At 45.1% G+C, this 22,766-nt stretch overlaps 1 protein-coding gene across 2 annotated transcripts in view; it reads left to right on the forward strand.

Annotated features, from left to right (window-relative positions):
* The first annotated feature begins 564 nt into the window (after positions 1 to 564).
* LOC146860456 (zinc transporter ZIP1-like) overlaps positions 565 to 22,766 on the forward strand; it is an 82,805-nt gene continuing 60,603 nt past the window's right edge. Inside the window, exons 1-2 of one of the 2 annotated variants that reach the window (XM_085644347.1) lie at positions 565 to 750; positions 19,676 to 19,806. In XM_085644347.1, the coding sequence (XP_085500473.1) occupies positions 19,687 to 19,806 (120 nt within the window). In that variant the 5' untranslated portion in view covers positions 565 to 750; positions 19,676 to 19,686. Of the gene's footprint in view, positions 1,065 to 19,675; positions 19,807 to 22,766 lie in introns of both variants that reach the window. The other variant, XM_085644346.1, reaches the window with a different exon arrangement.

Genomic DNA, 22,766 nt, shown 5'->3' on the forward strand with positions numbered 1-22,766 from the left:
TGGAGAGTGTTGTTGGAAGTTGTTATTGATGTAATGTTTGGTTATTGTTTATTGTTGTGCAGCCTGGTCCTAATTAATGGCCTTTTATGCTTAAGACACAGTGTGGTCTGTTTATTGCGCGAACCTGTCTCGGTCTTCTATCTCGAGGGTTTTCTGCAAGACAGAAACGTTAGTTTCAAAGAAGTTAAAAGGGGACCTAATCCGTTCTTTATTAGACAAGCTACTTGATCCCAATCTAAAACATAGTATACACGTCTTAATCCTGAGCGATGGGGGAAGCCTTCCTTATTTTGAAGTGATAATGGAACTACCAAGTGACTTTAATTTAAATACGTGATTTTAACTCGCCCATGTAGTTTACACGAGGAGTTAATACAATTTTAAACTGAAATAGGGGTGTCTGAAACTCTGCTGGGTGAAGACCGCGCTAAATGAAGCAACGAATAAATAAATACACACCAGAGTTGTCTTGACAAACCTCACGTTTACCTCGAAGACCCTAACTCACGTAAGCGAGAAAACGTTTCCAGAATGCGACTAATACCCGCTGGGACAACCGTAGGCGTGAAGAGGAGCGTGATTACATTTTATAGGACACGTGACTAGAAAACAGGTTTCAGAAAGTCGGCGTGAAATTGAGTTTCACCGCGGGAGCCCCTGCGGTGGATCCCGCCGTGTGTGTGCACCCACAGGGCAGCTCAAGGAGTGGAGGCGCGCGACTTGTAAAGTTTTCGGCTGCAGGCAGGGCCGGTGAGTAGGCGGGGCGTGGGCGGGTCCTGCGCTCTGGACTGGACGGTCACTGCGGGAGGTGGGCGGCGAGGGAAGCCCAGAACACGGCTGGGAGATCCCGAAGCGAAGTAGCTTCAAGCGGCCGGGGACCGAGGCTGCCGGAGCTTCCCTCTGGCGGCAGCAGCGGACATTGGAGCAGGCCAACAACTGCCCCGCCACCATGGACTACCTGCTGCAGGTGAAGCTTGGCTGCCTCTTTGGACTGCTCTTCCTGACTTTGTTTTTCGGGCTCGTCCCATCCAGGGTACCGTTCCTGCGCGACTCTGCGGGCACAGGTGAGGTGTGTGGGCGAGGGGCAGCTTGGGAGGGGTGGGGCAGGAGTGAAAAGGATGCACATGGGGAGGTGAGGGGGCGGCTGCACAGGGGACCGGCACGGTGGCTTACGGGTGGGGGAGGGAAAGGGGCACCAGGGAATTGGGGGAGTAGGAGGAGGCGGTCTCAAGGTAGAGGAGGGGGCTGGGCTTTAGGATAAGGATTAAGGACAGGGTCGGACTGCGACTGAAAATAGACAAGGGTACAAAATAAAAGCGGCCCATTATCGAATCAGATATCTATAACAAGTGATCCATGTTTGCAAATTGGGGCGGTGTTGAACTTGTAAAGACGCGCTCTATAAGTGTTTTTACAGCATTTGGAAGATTGCATGGATTTGAGGTTTTTTTTGTTTGTAGTTTTTTTATAGCGCGAAATCCACCCAAAGTTATTATAGCGCGTTATACGAGGCCCACCTACATTACACACGGACACTTTCATTATTATTTTAGGCTCGGGAAGATTAACTGATTTGTCCAGAATCTCTGGATGTTGAGCTGACGCCGAGATTATATTGGTTCCTCTGTTCCAAAGTCGGCAGCACTGGGCAATGTTTGCAGTAATATCGGGGAATTCAGAAGTAACAAGCATTTGCAATGCAATAGGTCTCGCATTTGCGTGAGTTTGAGCTCTTGGCATTGTAAATGAAAATGCCTTTCATTTATGGGTTGTCATTTACAATGCCAATAGCTTAAACTCTCGCAAAAGCGAGACCTTTTGCATTGCAAATGCTTGTTAAAAAGTACCTCTTGAGCAAAACCACAATGCAACAAGAAAAATAGAATTACCCTTGAATGTTTTTCACATTATTGCTTAAAGGCCCACACTGAAACGGAGTAAAATCCCCAAAACAAATTTTTACCTAATTACCTGCAGAAGAACAGCATTCAGAACAAGATGATTCCAAAAAACTGAGTAACAAAAGTAGAGCTTATTCCACATTTTATGTCAACATATGATGTTACTGGCCAGCACATTATCAGAACACTAAATATGAGGTTAGTAATATTTCCACCAATGCCCTGCCTGCAAATTCAACATACTTCCTCTGAACCTTTAGCTAAAATGTCCCTCAAAAGACTGGGCACTTTATTGATGGTATGTAGTAAAAATATGTACTCCTTTAAAAGTTGCAATCCTTTGACCCAGTTAACAAACCAAATTATGGTTTCATATTACGGTATGTACCAGAGTGTTAGTAAGATTTCGAGATTTCCATACACAGTGTGTGGCGGTGGCCAAATAATAATTTGTCATGTGCTATTAGAGAGTAAAAGTGTTATTATAAAAAAAGGGGGGCGTTTAAGTCTTGCAATGGAGAGCTGGAGACTAAACGAAATTTGCACTCCTGTATTACGACTAAGGGTGGGCGGACAACTCCGTTCCGCCCACGGAATGTGCGGAGATTTGCCCTTCCGCAATAATAGGCGGAGAAACAAGGCAAATCTCCACACACTCGGGGGCATAACGGAAGTTGACCGCCCGCCTCCCACCCGCAGTATTAAATACATTAAAAAAGCTATTTTTAAATAACCTTACCTTATCGGCGGCGTCCCCGGGCTTCCATCCTCCTCCAGTGCGTCTTCTTCTGGGAAGTGCGTGGGAGCCTGCGCAGTTCCCAGAAGAAGACGCGCTGGAGGAGGATGGAAGCCCGGGGACGCCGCCGATAAGGTAAGGTTATTTAAAAATTGCTTTTTTAATGTATTTAATACGGGAGGCGGGATGTGCGTAACGGAACTATGCAGAGAGTGCGGAGATTGGTTCCATCTCCGTTCCTCTCAACGTAGGTCCCTTACGCACATTACGCCCACCCTTAATTACGACATACGTACAAATAGATTTTTTTATGGCTTTTAACTGCCATCTGCATCTTGAGACATCTTGCAGTCACAAAGTAGCCACCGGATGCCTAAAAAATGCAATGACCGCTCAGTCAGCGGGCTTACTATGAGCAGATTTTAATTTACTATTACAAAATAATTAAATCCTACTGAGTAACTGCAATGAACAGCAACATATTATTGGAAGACTACAGTATCTAACAGGTAATTAAGGCTGTATATACAACACAATGTTTAGGACTTCAAGCAATTTCATAAATGAGAAAATAAGTTTAAAAAAATGCACAATATATCCAAGAGGCAAGTTATTTTACAGTATGCACATTTTAAACGTTTAGATTTAAATCCTATTGAGTACTGATGTCACTTTTAAATGTTGAGGACTAAATATTCCTGTGGTTATATATTTTTTTTAAAGTGCCTGTACTAGTCAACAAGAAACTCTTAAGATCTATCCTGATCCCCTATGCCAATAAAAGTTATTAGTGTTGATAAATATCGATTTCTGACTTGGGGCAGTTACAACATACTTTTAACACTTTACATTGTGTATAAGCCGCCGTTTTGTTGCTGTATTTATGTCTAACGGAAGTCAGAGCGTCTTTCAAAGTTATATCGTAGCCCAAAGTATTCCACGAAATAATTTTCGAAATACACCACAGAAATGAAATACTGAGAGAAAAATATAGTGATAGTTGTATGTTTTATAATAAACACTGTGCCTCCAAAACTCCTCATTTGCTTTCTGTCACCTACCAGGAAGAGTGCCTGCCACTCGGACTGGTTTGTACCTGCTGTTGATGACAAGTAGAGAGCGCTCGCCTGTGATTGGAGCCAGGCATAAGCATCCGGTGACTGGGAGTTAAGAGGGCACCCATGGTTGGAGTAAAGGGCGGTGGTAACCCAGTCCCACAACCAAAGGAAGCTAATACTAAAGCAGCGTAGTTGTACAATCGCATCATACACCTGGTACAAGTGCCCCTGATGAGGGAGTTGGGTGAAGATTGATGAAGGGCAGGATCATAACCTGTGAAGGACAGTATACAGAACCTTGAAAATTAACCACAAACTAAAAATATTATAACGAACAGGGCCAAAAAGGCCCTAAAAATATGCACCGCAAAGCACCCCCCCCCCAAAAAACACAAGCATTTACAATGCTAAAGGTGTAGCAATTGTGAGTTTGTAACCTTTGACATTGTAAACAAGAGTTAACAAATAGAAAAAAAATGGCGGGCCACTCCTTTTTTTTTTTTCCTTCTATTTATTTACTTTTGCTAAAATCGCTTTACCTTTAACCATGTTAAAGTAAAGCGTGGGTACCGCGATTGCTGCAAAAGTAAAGAAATAGAAAAAAATCTTCTTCTTGACTTTTTTAACAATTGTGGCACCCGCACTTTACCTTTAACCATGTTAAAATTAAGTGTGGGTGCCGCGAATGCTGCACAAGTAAAGAAATAGGAAAAAAAATGTATATCTTTACTTTTTCAACAATCGCGGCACCCGCTCTTTAGCTTAACATGGCTAAAGGTAAAGCCAGTGTGCCGCCAACGTGAAAAAAGTAAATAAATAGAAATAAAAGCAGTAGACAAAAAAAAGCAAGCGCTGTGCTATAGCGCAGCACCCGTGCCTAATTAAGTTATGTACATGGCGGCCCGTGAACATCGGGCGCCCTTGCCAAAGCCGAATTAACAAGAGTGCTTACCGACTAATGAAGTAGACAGTGTAACGCCGCAAGTAAAAGATGCAGTCCTGATGGGAGGTCACAAAAGGAGACACTGGAGTAACGAGGAGGGACTAAGAAGCCTCATTATCAATCGGAAGCCAGCGTTTACCAGAGACCATGCCACCAGCCAATGAAAAATATGGGCGGTGCTTCCACTCCACTTCTAAAACATACTACACTACAGGATGCCTTGCAGAGCGAGCAGCACATGCGCTGCAACGCTGGGCTCTACCTAAAAACGGACCCAGTGGACTATAAAATAGGCCAACAAACAGCCAAAACACCAACCCCACACAGTTTTGTCAGGCCAGTCCATTGGCCCTGCCTGATTGGCAGAGAGGGCATTCCGACCCTGGATAAAGAGGGGGGTTAAAGGGAGCGAGGCTCGCAGGAGAGTATGTGTGCACAAGGAGATGAGGGTGTATCCCGCATACAGAAACGCTCACTATTGACAGCTTTCAGATCAGGACATGTCTTAAAAGTTAGCCTGACTCTGGCACGATGAGCATTCTTGTAGAAATATGTTAAACACGTAACTGAAACCAGAATGGCTTTATTTTGCCCTGCAGATGTATCCGCATCATGTGTTTAAGTAACTTTCTTATCAGATAATTGCAAATTTTATCAGGTGAAGTGAAAGGAATGTTTTCCACAGAATAATACAATTAACTAATTAATGGAAACAGCAAACAGAAGGATCATTTACATACAGACCCCAGTCCTTTTAAAGGTGACTCCTTCAGTAAGTCTGCCATGCGCCTGCTGATCCTTGCTTCAGAAAAGTGAGAGCAAACAAGAACAAAGACAGGACGTTCTCTTACACAACGTGTCTGAAAGCAAAGTAGAAACCATTAATTTAGTCATTTGGATCAATGAATGACGTACACTAAAGGTTCACCAGCCACATGAGGTGGTCACACGTATGCTTCCTAGTTCTGATGCCGATGGCAAGAGATGGAAAATATCTCCTGAAGTTTATCACAGACCCCCAGACCACACATGCCTCCTAAGAGACGACAGTCAACATCCAAAACCACTCTTATATTGACAGTTCCCCTTGATCAGGCACGATTGTAAAAATAGCGCCAGATTCCTTGAACAGCCCGATGGGTTTGATCAAAAAATTATCTGAAAAACTTTATCAAATGCAACTATTTTGCTGTTCAAAGAAATGAGCCCTGAACAACTGGAAATCTCTGCCTGAGACCCAAGAGACAGTTAAGAATCAACATACTCCATGCATGAACACCTACTTGTCTATATCAAACAAGTTAAAAAAGATCACAAATAAACGCCTGTGTCTTTTAAACATAGGGAAAATGCATTCTGACTGCATTATTTGTCATTAATAAAGGGCACAGCCTACTAAATTTTCTTGAATATATCTGTCAAACTCCAGACAGGCTACAATTATAGAATTTTGCACTAGTGAATGGACATTTCCTTTACATTAATCATAGTGTATGCAGATTCCTTAAACAACCCATGAGATGGACTTGGGCCTACACAAACCTCAGGAGATGCGTACAGACAGTAGTTTTAATAATGGCAATGATCACTAGAAAGACAAGAATGTGCACCCTGGAGCAGTTTTGTGTGTAACGTACCACCATGAAAATGTCTACACGCCTCCTAGAAGTAGGACACTCTGAAAATGATCTCGGGTGTGTGGTCTTAGATGAAGAACAGTCTGAACCACTTTTGTCCAGAACACAGGCAAGACAGTTTACAAAAGAATACTGAAAGGAAACCGGACCAACGTAACAGAAACAAACAATGACATTCCCTCACACCAGGTTCACTAGTAAGTTCTAGTCCAGTCACTTCCTCCTGAAACTATTTTAAGCTTCTATCGCGTGACACATTAGTCTGAATCCATTGTGGCCAAATACTTCCCCTACACATTGTCTAGGATACCTTACAAGGCCAGGCAGTCCGGCTGTGATTCGACTTTGAGCAGTAGTATCCTTGTGCAATTTTTCTTTTCTAGAAAACCTACTGGCCAAGCATGCAGAAAGCTTGAAATTCTAAGTTCTCCTGTACCTCTATTATTGATAGACAGTATTATCAACTACAAGATAATTTCCTCTCAAATAGCACGTTACCAAACAATTCTCAGCGCAAAGGAGGTGTCACAACCATGAAGGTGCTCACTCATTTGTCACCTACCTTGGACTTTAAATGTGGTATTTCACTGAGACTGTTCTGTGATCAGATAATGATCCTCACCAGCAGCCGGACTGCCTGGTCATATGTGGAACCTACAAGCAGCCAGTATTTCTCTGCCACTTGTATGCAAGCGGGAGCAGAGGCAAGAGTTGATAGGTTTATGCGTGCTGTCCTCTGCATAGAAGGTACACCTGCAGCACCTTGTACTTTGTACAAGCGCCGTACCTCGCTCTGATCCTAGTATGCAAAAATAGTTTCATTGTCCATCTTCCTTAGAGTCAAATGTGTACTTGCGAGTAGGAGATTGGTCGCCGCCTCCATGAGGCCTTCCCTATGTAAGGTCAAGGTAAGTGTAAGTGAGTTGCAAAACATGTTGCACTCTGCCACCATGTCTTTACAGATGCTCTGCATGTTGTGTTTGTTCCCTTTACTGCCTCTGTAAATACTACATTTGTTACAAACCCTTTGTTGACTTCGTGGGCACCAGGTGTAGGGAGAAAAAATACTGTTGTAATCTGACATCAGTTGATTTAAGATACTAGGGACTTCATTTGACCTGTAGAATTGCCACAAACCCAGACCCGTCTATTTTTGACATGAAACATGCCGATAGCCAGACACGAAGGGCAGTGAGTCACCCTCTTGCTTTTTTTCTTTTTGAGTTGCCACAGGGTGACACCAATAAAATACAAATTTCGTCTAACGCAGACAATTTTATTATTAAGAGTCTGTAGCTGCCGGTTGAAGAGGGCGCCTTTTCCAGTGGACCATCCTTTGGAAATCATTGTCCTAGTCACCAAATGGTCATTGAGGAACAATACAAACCAAGGTGCTTCTTCCGTTAAAAAGCTTCTGCCCAGCCCACCCCAAACAAACCCTGGTGTTTGGTTGAGTAGCAGACCCGATGATGAAGCATGCGACCTTGTGCAATGTGGGCCTAGAATATGTTGTGAGTTCTGCTGTGCTAGACTCTGCACAAAAGCCTAGGCTCTCCCTGCATGATTTGTAACCCTCTCTGTACCACACACAATGCCCGGATGTCTGCCCTTCCCCTCCACTTTTGTTATATGTAACTGTAGCGATTAATTCTTGCCTGAGACTAGGAAGTTGATCAACACCATGCCATGAGCCTTCCTCGCCTACCTGGAGATTGTTTCAAGTTCTTTGTCCAGTGCCATTGTTGGGAGTGCCTTTGTGGTGCAATTACAGCCCCTCGTCTCGGTTGGCCATCTCTGTGCTGTATGCTGCCAACATGGAATCTATATTTTGTAAAGGGTAAAATTAAAACCACAGCAACAGTGGTGTAGCTGCAATTAGACTGTAAATTGTCCTTTATTGAAAAGAATGATTGAGGGGAAAACACCTCTGTTGGACACCACGAGATGACACTTGCCATGGAGGTGAGCACCATCACCCATATGTAGAATTCTGCTTTAGACAAGCGCATCCTCTACCCTTTGTAGAACTCTTTTTTATATACATCAGTCAGTTCCCATGTTAGTCTCCAGCTCTCAATAGCAGGATAGGCCTTGTTTATTGATATATCAGAAACTACCCTTGACCTTTTCACCATGGTCCTTCGAAAACTCGTATTGCTGTTAAACGTCAAACTTTTTTTTGCTCATGTTTGGACTTGATCTATTAGAGGTGGGTGGGTAAATCTTTTTCTTGTATGTCAGCCAGGCTGAAAAGCAGAGTAAGCATGCCCTGGTCTCATAAATAAGAATGCCTGATTGAGGTACATGCAGACTGGCAATTTTTTGTCGCCACATCAGAGTGTGCCTCTCTGCATTCTGCCAATCATGCTGCTAGCCCAGTTGTGCGGTAAAATACACTTCCACACACACACACACGCTTCTTTCTGGGTATGCAAGATGTTGTGTAATGTATTTGTAGTTCATTTATGTGAAGGGCTTGCATAAACAAAGCAAGAAAGTAGGATTCCCAGTGCTCCCTATCTACGGGACGATGTTGTTCCACCTGGAGGGCATTCAGCCCGTCCCACCCTACACATTCTTTTTTGTTATTCATTTAATACAGAATGTATCTAGAATAACCTGAACACACATAAGACTTGGAAATGGGGACAACAAAGACACAACTTGTTGATTTACTTGCAAAACCGACTGCTGTAAGCCCCATTTTGAAAATAGTTATTCAGGATCAGTTGCCCTCCACGGCGGTCACCTGATTACAATTGTCACTTTAAGTATTGCCCCCAAACATCGGCCAAAGTCGCGTTGAAATACCCATCTGTTTTCATTGGGTGCATAATCCCACACTCTTCTGGACTAAGGAAAAGCAATTGGCAGTCTCGACTCCGAGCTAGACCTTAGAATTGGGGTTACCTTTTATTGCTCATTCACAGAGGCTTACTGAGGATGTTTGATCTTGTTCCTTCAAGAAATAACCTTTTCCTCTGACCTTCCAATTTTAAAATGTTGTGTTCATGTTATTTTAATTTACTAGTACAGAAGCTTTATCTAAACACAACAGCACAATAAACATATCTGTAGAGACACGTGACATTGTCTGAAACTATTGGTCAGATAACCAGATTTTGAGAAATTTTATCAAAGTAAATATATTAGTTTCAGTTTGCAGGAGGAAGGGGTTCCAGAATCTGGTAATGGCAATGCAGAATGTACATTGGGTTGCCCCTTACGCCAGCTGATGGTAGTGCAGCTCAGTGCTTTTGCCCATGCACCTTGAATACTCACTATGCCCTTTGGTGCATGTATTTATTTAACATACTCTTACATGCTTTTCATGGCTGTTTTTATTGTGTGGAATTCGACAGCACGAATGTGGCCCCCATCCCATGGACTCATACTTTCAACAGGAAAATCTCTGAAGACCAGAACACCTACAGGAATGCCATGACTGAATACCACTAGCGCATAAGAGCCACCAAGAGGACCTTTATCCAGAACAAAATCCACACCAACGCCAGTAACGCAAAATAACTCTTCAACGTCCGAGTAGTTCACCAAACCCTCCCAGCGAAGCCATGGACGTCACACCATCCCAGGACCTCTGCAACAAGCTCAGCTCCTACTTCCACCTGAATATCAAGGCCCTCTACGACAACTTCAGCGAACAGACTCCAGACACCGCGCCCCTCTCCACCACCGACAACCAGCCCACCATCACCACTTGGAAACCGGCTTCCACCGAAGACACCGCCACGACCATGAAGAACACCCACTCAGGAGCCCCCACCGACCCCTGCCCGCCGCACATCTACCACAGAGCCGCCACAGCCATAGCACCCAAACTATGCCGGACCATTAACTCCTCCTTCGAATCCGGCATCTTCCCTGACGACTGGAAGCGGGCAGAGGTCAAGCCCCTCCTCAAGAAAACCTCGACTGACCCGATGGACCTGAAAAACTACCAGCCAATCTCTCTCCTTCCCTTCACAGCCAAAGTCACTGAGAGATTCGTCAACACCCAGCTGACCATCTTCATTGAAGAGAACGCCATCCTCGACTCCACCCAATCCGGATTCCGCAGCAACCACAGCACCGAGACCGCCCTCCTCGCCACCACCGATGACATCCGCATGCTACTCGACCAGGGCCACACAGCGGCCCTCCCCCTACTAGACCTCTCTGCAGCCTTCGACACAGTCTCCCACCGCAATCTCGCCACAAGACTCCACGACGCTGGCATACGGAGAACCGCCCTCAACTGGATCCACGCCTTTCTCACCAGCAGAACCCAAAGGATCAGACTCCCACCCTTCATCTCCGAACCCACAGAGATCAACTGCGGAGTACCCTAAGGATCCTCGCTTAGCCCCACGCTCTTCAGCATCTATATGGCCCCCCTCGCCTCCATCTTTAGACAGCATGGGCTCAGCATAGCATTCTACGCTGATGACACCCAGCTCATCCTCTCCTTCATGAAGAACCCTGAAGACACCAGAATCGGCTTCCAGGAAGGAATGAAAGACATTGCTGCCTGGATGAACAAGAGCTGCCTTAAGCTCAACTCTGAGAGTAGATAGAGGTCCTCGTCCTTGGACCCTCCTCTACTACCTGGGACAACACCTGGTGGCCCTCCGCCCTCGAAACTCACCCATTCCATCAGACCATGCCTGAAAACTCGGCATCATTCTAGACTCCTCCCACACCATGACCCGCCAGATCAACTCCATCACCTCCACCTGCTTCAACTCCCTCTGCATCCTCCGCCAGACCTTCAAGTGGATCCCCCCCCCCCCGAATGCAGAAAGACCATCTCATAACCCGCAGACTGGACTACGGTAATGCCCTCTATGCCGGAATCAACAAGACCCTGCTACACAAGCTCCAAACCATCCAGAACACCACAGCCAGACTCGTCCTCAAAACCCCAGACTCGTCCTCAAAACCCCACGACAAGAGCACATGACCCAACACCTACGAGACCTCCACTGGCTCCCTGTCGAGACGAGAGTAACCTTCAAGCTACTCACCCATGCCTACAAATCCCTCCACAACATTGGACCCAAATACCTTAACGAAAGTCTCCTTCCACCTACCCAAAAGGAACCTCCACTCCGCCGACCTCACCCTGGCAGAGACCCCATGCATACACAGAACCAGAGGAGGCAGAAGAGCCTTCTTCTTCGTCACAGAAAAGACCTGGAACGAGCTCCCAATCCACATCAGACGCTCCCCCACTCTGCATACCTTCAGGAAGAGCCTCAAGACCTGGCTCTTTGACTGATCCGGAGCTGCAACTCCCCCAGCGCCTTGATACCCTCACGAGTGAGTAGCACACTCTAAAAAACACCCTGATTGATTGATTGATTCTTCACCTCGGTGTCCTAGCCAAAAGGTTGATGCTGCATGCCACTGCCAGTAAATATGTGGGTTTTGAGGCAGATTTGTGCACACATGTCAGTCCATGGACATAACTGCACTTTTATGCAGTTTCAAAAATACTGAAGGGAAATATGGGCTGCCTGTATGCCGTTTAAGGTCACACTTCCACTACTCAAGGAATCCATGGAATGCTGTCTGTGCCTGTTGGGTATGTTATGACAGAGCCCTGATCACCAACCATTAGCCACCAATAGACCTCCAGAGAGAAAAACAGTGGGTGGCAGCTCTGCTGTCTCAAGCCTCCCCACCCCCAAACCATAGTATCCCACCAGTGCTGTTTCTAGCAGTGAAACCAAGCCGAAGATCAGACTCTTCAAGTGGGGCAGTCCTCTGGGTCATGACTTTTCAGTCGAAATGGTGAACCTCGTATAGTTTCCCGGCCTGTCATGCGACCAGCCAATGTTTTGTTGCTTGTGAACTGGCCTTCGAACTAGTGAAAAGATTCCCTTCACTATTGGAAAAGAAGAGGAGAATTAGGGTGATTGTTTTCACCAGGAAAGGTACCTTTCTTCTATTTACGCAAACATTGACCACTCTCTGTTGGGTGCATCAAGTGTTGCATCTAGTCTGTACCTGCGTTTATTTTGTGGCCTAAACAAAAGTCAAGGAATGTACTCTGCAGGGTAAAACGGTCACCCCACCTCACCACCCCCAATTTGAAGCTCATTGCACTTTTCCTTGCCACTGTTTAATTTCCCTCTGTCTTTCTTCTTAGTTATCACTGACCTTACAGAAATCTACCTTTTCAACATCAGTGTGCGCGTGTGACTTGGACTGTTTGAATGTTGTTACAAAGCAATAATGCGCTCAACGTGATTGGGGATTTTATATTGGGATGGCTGTATAAAGAGGAAATAGAGGGATTAAATGGGGATACAGCTTCTTGGATGAGAGTTACAAGGGAGAATGTTGAGTACGGGGGTTACAGGTATGGTGTGACAGAGCCGTGGGTGGGAAATGGACTGGGAGTGGAAACTCTTCAGTTTGTATACTATTTGAGTGGTTACCCAGTTGTGTTTCTTGAAGAGATGGTTTTCCAGCTTCTTGCCAATGTGAAGGAGTGTAGCAGGTCTGTCGTTGGATAGAGTGCCCCACCCCCACTTTCACACAACGGTTATTGGTGGCCCCAAAACTTGCTCATGAATACAAAATGCATCATCGCCGTTAAAGTGATTATAGTACTGTCAAGCAGGGTCTCCCTGGCATGACTTTTGCAGCTGTAGGTTGTCAGAATCATGGTGTGGTCTTTAAAAGGCCCCCAAAATAAATGTCATTAGCAACTCCTGTAATTGATGGTTCATACATGGACTGACCAAGTAGATAGCACTCTGTACCATGTGTGCAGATGTAAAATAAACACCCTAACGATCAAAGGGTCCAGGGTACTAAACATCTTTGCATCCACAAAAGCTGCTATCCACTAAATCACAGGGTTTTCAAACACAAACGTTTTATATGCATCTATGAAACCTATTTTGCAAGTCAGAAAAGCCTTTCCAAGTCGCCAAATCGGTTTAGTAATCCATTTCGAATTGCAATTAGGAGGGGACATGAAAAGGGCAATCCCTACTAATTATGTCACAATAGTATGTATTGATGGTTTGCGACTGCCGTTGATTGCAATCTTTTGATCAGTTATTAGCACCTCAAAGGAGGTGGTAACTGATGGGCAAAGAGAAGGGAACATCTACCCCTTTGTGAATTGTGTCGGGCAGCGCCGGGTGGAGTGGAATGAGGTACCTGAAGAGGGATGCAGGCAGCGGTCCATGGGACTGATTACTGCTCTGTGTTATACAAATGGAAAAGATTTTCAGATGTTTATTTTCCTTACATTATGCATAGAGTGGGCTTTGGGTCCACTATCCACCCATTGACTTTCTTCGACCAGAATCTTTTATCCATTGGCTTGAGACTTTGTCAATCGAGTCTTGGCTCAGCGCAGTGGAGTATTCATCTCTCACACAATGCTGTCAGCTGTTTGGGTGTTTCCTTCCTTGTTCACTCGAGTGCTGGTATTGAACTGCATGAGGAACTGATATGTCCCCTCCTGCAGGCTCCGGCCTGTGATTCTCGCTTTCGTGTGCCAATGTTCGTGTTGGAACATTAAACCTAAATCTATTGGCTTTGCCAGTGCTTGCAGCGGTCTTGCTACAGACAACCTCAGCTGTCTTTTGCAGACAGAATTGTATTAATTAATCCACAGAGTCAACTTGCTCATAATAGGATGGCTTTCTCGTCAATCTTAATTCCCTTCTTTTCACTGGTGGCTTTCGTCTCTGTTCTGCATTTGTCCCTCCCCTGTAGCATAGTTTTTTTACCCTTCCTTTTGATTGGCTGCATTTAGTCATCCACTGTTGACCCCTTAGAGTTATGATTTTGTATTTTATTCATGTCATTACTTATTTAGCACTCCATGTGAGTCCATTTGATTGTTTTCAGTGCGTGCTCACCCTCTTTACTTTAGTTTCCCCATCTTCCCTCCTGTTCTCCCTGCCCACGCTTCTGGACAGCGCGTGTAAGTTGTTGAGCATTATGATGCCCTGGAGGTTCCCTAAATACTCCATTGTGGCATGCATTGCGATGTCATTCGCGATTCATGGTGGTAGGTGCTATTGGCTGCACCACTGGTGGTGCAGTTAAAAGGATTTCAATTCAGCAGGCATTGGGAAAGTCAATAGTGGTCTCCGGCCATGTTAAAAGTATAGAAAACAATGGAAACATTGTTTTCAATGCTTTCAGGATGGCTTTTACATTGTGTGACTCAACGTGTGCTTATTTGTAACATCATGGAACCACACATGACAATATAAGGCACATTGTGTCACGCAACCTGTTATATTTATTGTTTTTAAAGTAATGTATGAATTGCTTTCTACACTTTCAACATGGCGTGCTGGGCATTGTCCAAGCCAAATGTGTGTCTCGCTGTAAGCGTTGAATAGTGAGATTGGTTGACTTTGCCAATGCTTTTAGCAAGGAAGAATTCTTTAAGGAACCTGGGCTGTGTCAACCCAACAAAAGTTTCCTGTTGTGGAGTGCTGCAAACAGAGGTATGGTGGTCTGCTGTTCCTTGCATGTAACCTTCGCTGTTGGTGTACACAATCTCGGGGAGTTGCAGGTAGCCTCCTGCCTAATCGATGTGTCAATGGGCAGGTCGTTCTGTGACCTTCTATGCACCCTGCCCGATCACACCCCCTCGTCTCCGGGACCTGGGGAAGCTTCACTACGACCTAATAGTATGTGAATTAAATTGTATCGCAAACCATGAGATGGGGTACAAAAAGGTGCTGCGCATTTTGCCTTTCATGTCGTGTTGTCATGTGATTTAGGATTAGTTGTCACGGGGAAGGAATGCTGGCTGGGATCCCTGTCGAATCCAAACAAACTACGTTGTCAGTCAAGCTGTGTTTGCTCAGCGAAGAGCAGATTTCTAGGGATGAAAGGTCTGCTGTAGTGCGTGATCTGGAGGGAAGTGTTCCCCCTGCGGCTCTCAGTATATTAAGAAACGCTCGAGGGGCCTTCTACATCACCCACGAGTTATCCTAACTCAAGCAAACTTAAACCACGTATTGCTGTAAAATTCCAGTTAATAGGTTTCGAATTACTTTCAAATTCATAAATTGAATAGGAACAGAATTCTGTTTTTAAAGAGCCGACATGTATTCTACGTGACCGGTTCACACCCTGCGTTTATATGGCCGATCTCGCTTTTAATTGCACGTTCATGACCTCTGCTTGCACTTTTTATCATTTGAATACTCGCTGCTCATTGTACGGTGGCTGGCAGCTTGCTTTGAGCTGTGTTAACCTGAGGGGTGCTAACACTTCAGGTGCAGAGAGAGCCCCATGCAGCCCTCATTATTGCGCGCGCCTCATCTGCGCCAGTCCGCAGGAGCTGATCACACACTAGAGTTGGACCGAAGGGTGAGAGTACCAGCACTGACGGGTTGCCTCCGCGTGCAGGCATTTAGCATCTGCTGAACCTGAAACTCTACATTTGTGGCTCAAAGAGGCAATGTGCGGCTGGAGCATAGGCGGTGACAGCAGGTTTTCTGCTTGACAAGAGCATCAAACCAGAAAGGAGTGATATAAGAGCGCCAGCATCTTATAAATGTAGAGACAGATGGGACTTAAACTGCACCCCGTATTCCAGAGAACAAGCCTGGCCTCGTTAAGTGGGTGCGGCCAGATGCAGACTTGGTCAGTGCATAGCTAGAGTGCTGGCCCTCGCCCCGGGCAGCTGCGACCTCACACCTGCTATGGATTCAGCACATAAGTGAAAACAAGCATTGGCATAGCCAATAGGTCTCGCTTTTGGGACCTTATAAGTATTTAGTTATGCAACTGTTGCATGGCTAAACACTTATAAGGTCCCAAAAGCGAGACCTATTGGCTATGCCAATGCTTGTTGAGAGCGGGTCGGATGAGGACGCACATTATCACAGTGTGGTACACTACAGGCGCACGTTTTCTCCGGCTCTCTCAACACAGGAACATGAGTGGAGCGGTTTAAAAGCCACCCTCTGCCTTGCCTTTCCCAGGCAGCACAGCAGGATGTAATGAGGGGGCGACTCCGTGTCCCATCAGCCCAAGCCAGACTCAATAGCAACCAGCCCCTGGGTCTCATCACACGTGTATATGTAATATTTACTCACTCACTCATTATTTCCATGCACTGGCACTTTGTCCTTAATTGCACCAGACATACAGAAAGTAATGACTCAGGAGTCCACTTGCCATCAGTACGATTTTGTAGCTTTTAACCTTTTCTATACCGGTGACATCTGCTTCATTCTTATCTGCGTCGCGCGAGCTCGTTGGTAGCATTAAGGACAATTATTGAAGGAGTCTGGTGTTTAGCGTGTGCTTTTGTATTTTTCACTGCGCGTTCTATATTCATGTAATGGTTTCAATTAACTGTATCGTAATGAATAAATACAAGAGCTATGAAATATATGCATATGGGAAAGTGACCTTAAATATTTTTGGTGCAGTCCTTTTGAAACCGTGATCCGGCCGACCAAAACAGTCCTATTTCTAGGTCGGCGGCCGTCCAGGTTGTTTCATTCTGAAAATCCGGTCACCTCATGCTAAATGCTCATTATGTGGGGTGCAAAGCTGGCCTTGTTTCCAGTGCGAGCATGGTACTCGAGAGTCTGTGGCTGTAATGTACTCGGCAGTGTTTTGATTTGTTAAAAAGTGCCAGGACACTCCTCACGAGCCCTTTGCAACGTGCACTTACCCATTCATTGCCCCTGCCATCTCTGCCAATGACAGTGCCAGCACAATTACTAGCAAGCCCCCAGAGCTATAAGAATGGCATAGGCGGCAGGTATTGGCCATTATTAATGTATATTGAATTAATAAACAGTTGTTGTAAATAAGAGAGACCGCGCCACCAGGCGACTGACTCTCATAAGCATCAGTGTTGACAATTAAAAGCTGGTGTTGAGCACACAAACCACCGGCTCAAATTAAGAACTCTAGGTCCTGCGGGACTTGCAAGCCCAGGGGTGAGGGCAGGGAGGTAGCTTGATGGAGAGAAGAGGCGGTGGGCTGGTACAAAGTGTGGACTTGGAGCTACGGTGGCAGTCAGGGTGCTTGCCAGATGAAGAGGTTGATGGCCCTCTAGGAAGGGCTCTGGTCTGTAAAACGACAAGGCGGGTGTGCAGCGTGTGTGAGCTTGTAGCTCTGAAACATAAAGCGCCCCTCTTGTGCAGTGACCGCCTGTGGTGACTTGCGCAGTTTGGCCCATCATGTGTCTTAGCCCCGGCTCTGGCTCCGCCTCCCGGAAGCGGTCCAAGGTTGCGTGCGGCTGTACAGCCAAGGATCCCAGGATGCGGCGGCTGCTGTTTGCCTTCAGAGCTTGACAAACACTGAGCACTTTTCCCTCTCGAATTTTGCCATCTTGTCCATGTGATGTGTTTAAGGGGAAGGAGGGGGGGGGGGGCGATGGGCCATTGTCCAGGTGGCAGCGAGCCCGGCTCTCACTGCAGGGTGAGAACAAGGAATAGGGAATGTAAGCGATTGCGGCAGGGGGCTGCAATTATAAAAGGTGCACAGTAAATTTGACAGCAACATTCCATCTAGAAAGTATGTGCATGCATAATTTTTCAAAAAAGTTTAATAAAAATTGACCAGTCATGCTATTATTAAACCATTGAGGGTAAAGATAGTAATAAAACATAGCAAGTGCCCTGTGCCAATGGCATTCCAGTGAGAGTGCCTGAGTCACTGACACTTTGAGGTGCCTGTGAAGTCATCCCGCACTATGCTTTTAAATATGGAATCGAGAGTCTCCCTGGTGTCACACGTCTCGCGTTAGAGCGCAGTGCTAGAGGGGAATGAAAGCAGATCGAAAATCCAATAAAACAAGCAGGAAGTGGGATAAGGGAGGGGGTGGCAAATGGTGTGCACTTTCGCGGGCGCTTTGATGTTCTCAGGGGCCGCGCTGCTCACTGAGAACATTAAAGCGGCCGGGAAAGTGATCAGCAGGCTGCCAGATGGTGCGCGCGCCCGGCGCACATGCACTGTAGTTGGCGGCCTGAAAAGCACTTGTTTGCACTTCCAAATACCGCTTTCTATAGCTCTCGCCAGGGCAGCGCTAAAGCGCTGGCTCAGGCGAGACCTAAAAATGAGCTAGCTGTCTAAAGAAGCAGTTCCACTTTTCACAATGTAGTGGTAACATGGCCTGTTGTTACAGCTCCTGCCTGGAGAGGGATGTCTGGGTCATCCATGATACCTTCTTTTGACCCCTCTCAAGGGGTGGCCTTTGCACTTATATCTGTAATACCATGTGGTCGCGTAGAGAAGTGCGCAGAGAAAAAAGGGTTTTCTCATTTGCATGGAGCCAACTGGAGATATTTTTTGGCTTTCTGCTAATAATTAACTAGCATTCTGAGAGGTTTGAAATGGCTTTTTTTTCTCACAGAGGGCAGGGTCTTGATAGCTGGAGGTTATACCTGGCCTAGTACCCTCACTGTACAAACAAGTTAGACGGATAAAGTATGAAAAGTATAGGAGATTCTAGGGAAAAAGAACCAGACAGTGAAAATGAATGCTGAAGTGGTCTGCTACAACCTAAAAAGCAAGCACCTGTAGGGGGTTAAGCCCTATGAGACACTCTTTTGCATTACTATTTGTGTAAACTGACAGCTGGCCTTTGTTGATTACACACCATGTTAAGGAATCCAGATTGTTAATTTATTGACATAAGCAGCCATACTTTGCAAGAGGTACACAAAATAATATGGCTCATTCCCCCTTCAACACCAAATGCTAAACGAACATTTCTATTAATAATCATTATTAGAAAAATGCAGGCAAAGCCCTGGCCATCCTGCCCTGTACCATCATGAGCGTCCTGGGTAAAGTCTTAGAATGGGCCAGGCCAGTGGTGCAGAATACTCATGAGCTTCACTCGCCTCTGCCATGTGCCACCCTGGCATATAATTCACGTTTCATAAAGTACACAGTGCATCTGCGGTTTTGTTATACAAATTCCATTAAGGTTATCTTCTTTGTAAATGTATTAGAGTGCTGTCTTTGAACTCTGATTCATCAAATGAAACAGCAGCTAAGTATTGTCATTGCTAGAACAAGTAAATCTATTTTTATGAATGGGCCCTATTTATATTTTAATAGTAACTGGCAGATCTCTGCATCCCCTTCACGCAGTGCCAGAACTGTATACCTCCTGAAAAATGACACTAAATCTAGTAGCTCCTTTTGTATTTCTAACAACATCTGAACATCGGAATGAATGTGGAGTGTGGCTCAAATTTGAGATGAACTGGGTTCTAAAGTTATGATATCTGAATTCATAGGCATGACGCGTTTTCCACCAATGCCCGAACATTTTCTGCCTCTTGTCAGTTCTATGATGGTGTGTCATTCGTCAGTATGAGTTCCTGCAGTCTCGTTTTGTCTTCGACCAACATTGTTTTCTCATTTCTTTGGAGCAGAATGTCATCGAATGTGTCTCAGTTTTATCAGCTGTGTCGCTGGAGGAGTGTTTCTGGCTGCCTGCCTTTTGGACATCATTCCAGACTTTCTGGCTGACATCGGAGAGGAGTTGGAGAATCATCAAATAGAGGTATGTGATCACTTCTGCTTTATTCTACACTACGTTATGTTGTTTAAAGGAAGCAGAAGAGGAAAGAAAATGAGCGCATTTTATCATAACCAGATTATTCTGAAATCATTGTGTTTGCTCCATGGATAACAGGTAGCAGAATGAAGATCTTGTCAAGAACTAAATAACTTGGTTTTTCCGGTTTCAGTTATTTAATTGAACCAAACCTGTTTTTCACCAGATACGTACTTCACATCAAATTTGAAAAGCAAAAGTAATGTCAGATACATTGCAAGAAACCTTCTGAAGATTAGGACTTGTAAAATGTTTCACAGTTTCAGTCCCATAATATCAGAGAGCAATGCTAATGTCTGCCATCCATGAGTAGACATCAGAAAGGGGTAGGGTAGTCAGAGGAGAAAGAACAGGTAACCAGAAAAATCCCACTTCGTATCAAAATCCCTTCAGCCAATCCACCCCCTCCACCAGACTGTAGCCCCCAGGACGACATCCAGCACAAGCCGAGCAGCGTTCGCAGCATCTCACCAGGTGCTCTGTATAACCTCCTTTAAGTCCTTAAATAATCGTATCAATCTTTACTTGCGTTCATTTCCTTCAGGAAGACTGACGTGCTTCTTTCTTGGTAAGGGGACATGATCTATCCTGATAATAAATGTTCAACCCGGCAGAGTATTGGAGAGAACCTGCAATTTGAAGCATATATAATTCCCTTTAAACATACAATAGCTCCTTCTTTCTCTCTACTGTCTAGGGTTCCGGTGGTAGGCACAAAGGATGTGCTTTTGCTTCTATTTTACCACTTTCCTTCACCAAGCTGCTTGCAACGTGCAGTCTTCATGTCAGTGGATCTCAGTTTCACCAGCGCTGTTGTACCCCATCAGTCTCTGCTGCTTTAAGGCTCTTCATAGGCAGCCAACAGGTGCTGAATACACTATCTTGGTCACTTTGGTTCTGTTTCTCACTTACCTTTCTGATCTTTTCTTCCATCCCTGCTGTAGTGAGTGCATGAGGAAATATTTTTTAACTTTTGGGTCTTGAATTGTTCTGGGACACTTTTGAATCCGTTTGAGGGAAGTGGGCGTCAATTTGTGTAGTTTTGACAGTTAGACCCTTAAAAAAGTTTTATCCTTTATTTATGGGGCAACATAGAGCAGCCATTTTGGTAGGCCCTTCCTCCGAGAGTGGTTAGCGCTGTAGTTGTCCCTCCCTCATTACAGCCCAGACCTCGTCTAACCATGGCCATGGTGCGGACACGTGCAGCAGGAGCACTGCTGGTGCACCAAAGGCAAGGCTGTCTGTGCTCATCCGTGGCCGAACAGGCCTGGGGGCCAGGAACGCTGGCTCTTTTAACTCCATTAAATTAAGATATTCTGCCATGCCAGTCCGCTCACAGCACTCTGTTCTACCTCAGAGGTATGTCATTTATCCATGAACTTGATTACTGGGATCACTGGGTGTGATCATTTTGATGTTAATTTTTCTACTCAATTTGATAGTTCAGGAACCTGTAATAAGATGATGCTCTTCCTTCTGATGTTTCCACTGTGAGGGCTCTAGATTTATTGATCCCAAACCTACTGTCTACCGTTTCTCAATATTAATTGCCACTCTCTGGCTAATCACCAGTTCGATGTATGTAATTTTCTACTAACCAGCCTGCCGGGTGCCGTTTTTCTTACGGAAAATTGGCTTTATGAGGCCTCCGCTCCAGTCATTACTGTTGCCCTCCCTAGTAATTATCACTAGATTGGATTTGATTGCGAGGACAAGAGAGGCGTTGGAATTGCAAATGTTTTTAAAACTTAATAACGGCACAGAATGCTTGATCTCTCCATCCCAGACTGTGGGTCTTTATTTTCCGCCATTAATCCATCACCCTCCAGGACCTGTTGGCAATTGGAGTCCTCCGTTATCAGAAGCACTTTCTCCCTATATTCTTAAATGCACACATTTTAATGTTCTAGGTGAGTTCAACATTCATTTTGATGGCCCGACTTGAAGCATCTCCACCTCGATGGTAGAGGATTTTCAGGCCTCAGATGCAATTTTAATGAATAATGCCCCCCACGCATAGAGCTCGGCATTTGCTTGATCCCCTCTTTTCTAACCTCAAGGGTTTGTTGCTGGATTGTCTGATTCCTCTCTCTTTGTTCGGATCATTTTGCCGTACTTTTTTCCTTCTCGATTTCCACCACGGTTACAGTGCAGTCTCGTAGCTCAGCTGCTCATTTGAGAAATTGATCTCAACCTAATTTCTCTACTTTTAGTACTACACTATGGGATACAATACCTGCTTTGAGCCAATCGGTTGATTCTGACTTCTGTACGATCAATAATTGGATTCGGACATCTCTTGACTCTGTTCTTCCTCTCAAACCTAATACTCATCTTACATCTCTTCCCTCTGCCCCCAGATTTAATGATACTCTTTGTGGGGTCAAAAAGCATTACAAGCACTTTGAAAACATTTTGCGCAAATCTTACTGTGAGGAAGAAAAAAGGAAATATAACCTGGCCCCGAAGAATATTACAAGGCCTGCCTCTCCACCCAAGCTACATTTTATTCTGATAAAATTACTATGACCTAGAACTGTCCAAATATGTTATTTCGAGTGGCCAAGGGTTTATCAGACCATGTGAGGATCTCTCCTTCCCCATATCTCTCACAGTTGCAATGCAAGGAACTGGCTGGTTTCTTTTGCAAAAAAGTGGCGGATTTTCAGATTTTTTTAAAAATCTTTTTGTTTTTCGGACCTCCTGCCACCAGCTACAATCAGAAAAGATCCCTACTTGCACTGCGGCCACCTGTATTAAAACGCAAGTTGGTTATGGAGTTCCATCTGGATCCTCTTTGGACTGCTCTTTGAGTAAAGGTTTACCCATCAATGCACCAGCTTTTTATTTAAACCTTTTTGAACTCTGTAAATCTGGTTTGCCTCGATAACCTCTGCTCCCCTCTT

Source organism: Triturus cristatus, chromosome 3_1, assembly GCF_964204655.1.
Source record: "Triturus cristatus chromosome 3_1, aTriCri1.1, whole genome shotgun sequence".
Lineage (NCBI taxonomy): Eukaryota > Metazoa > Chordata > Amphibia > Caudata > Salamandridae > Triturus > Triturus cristatus.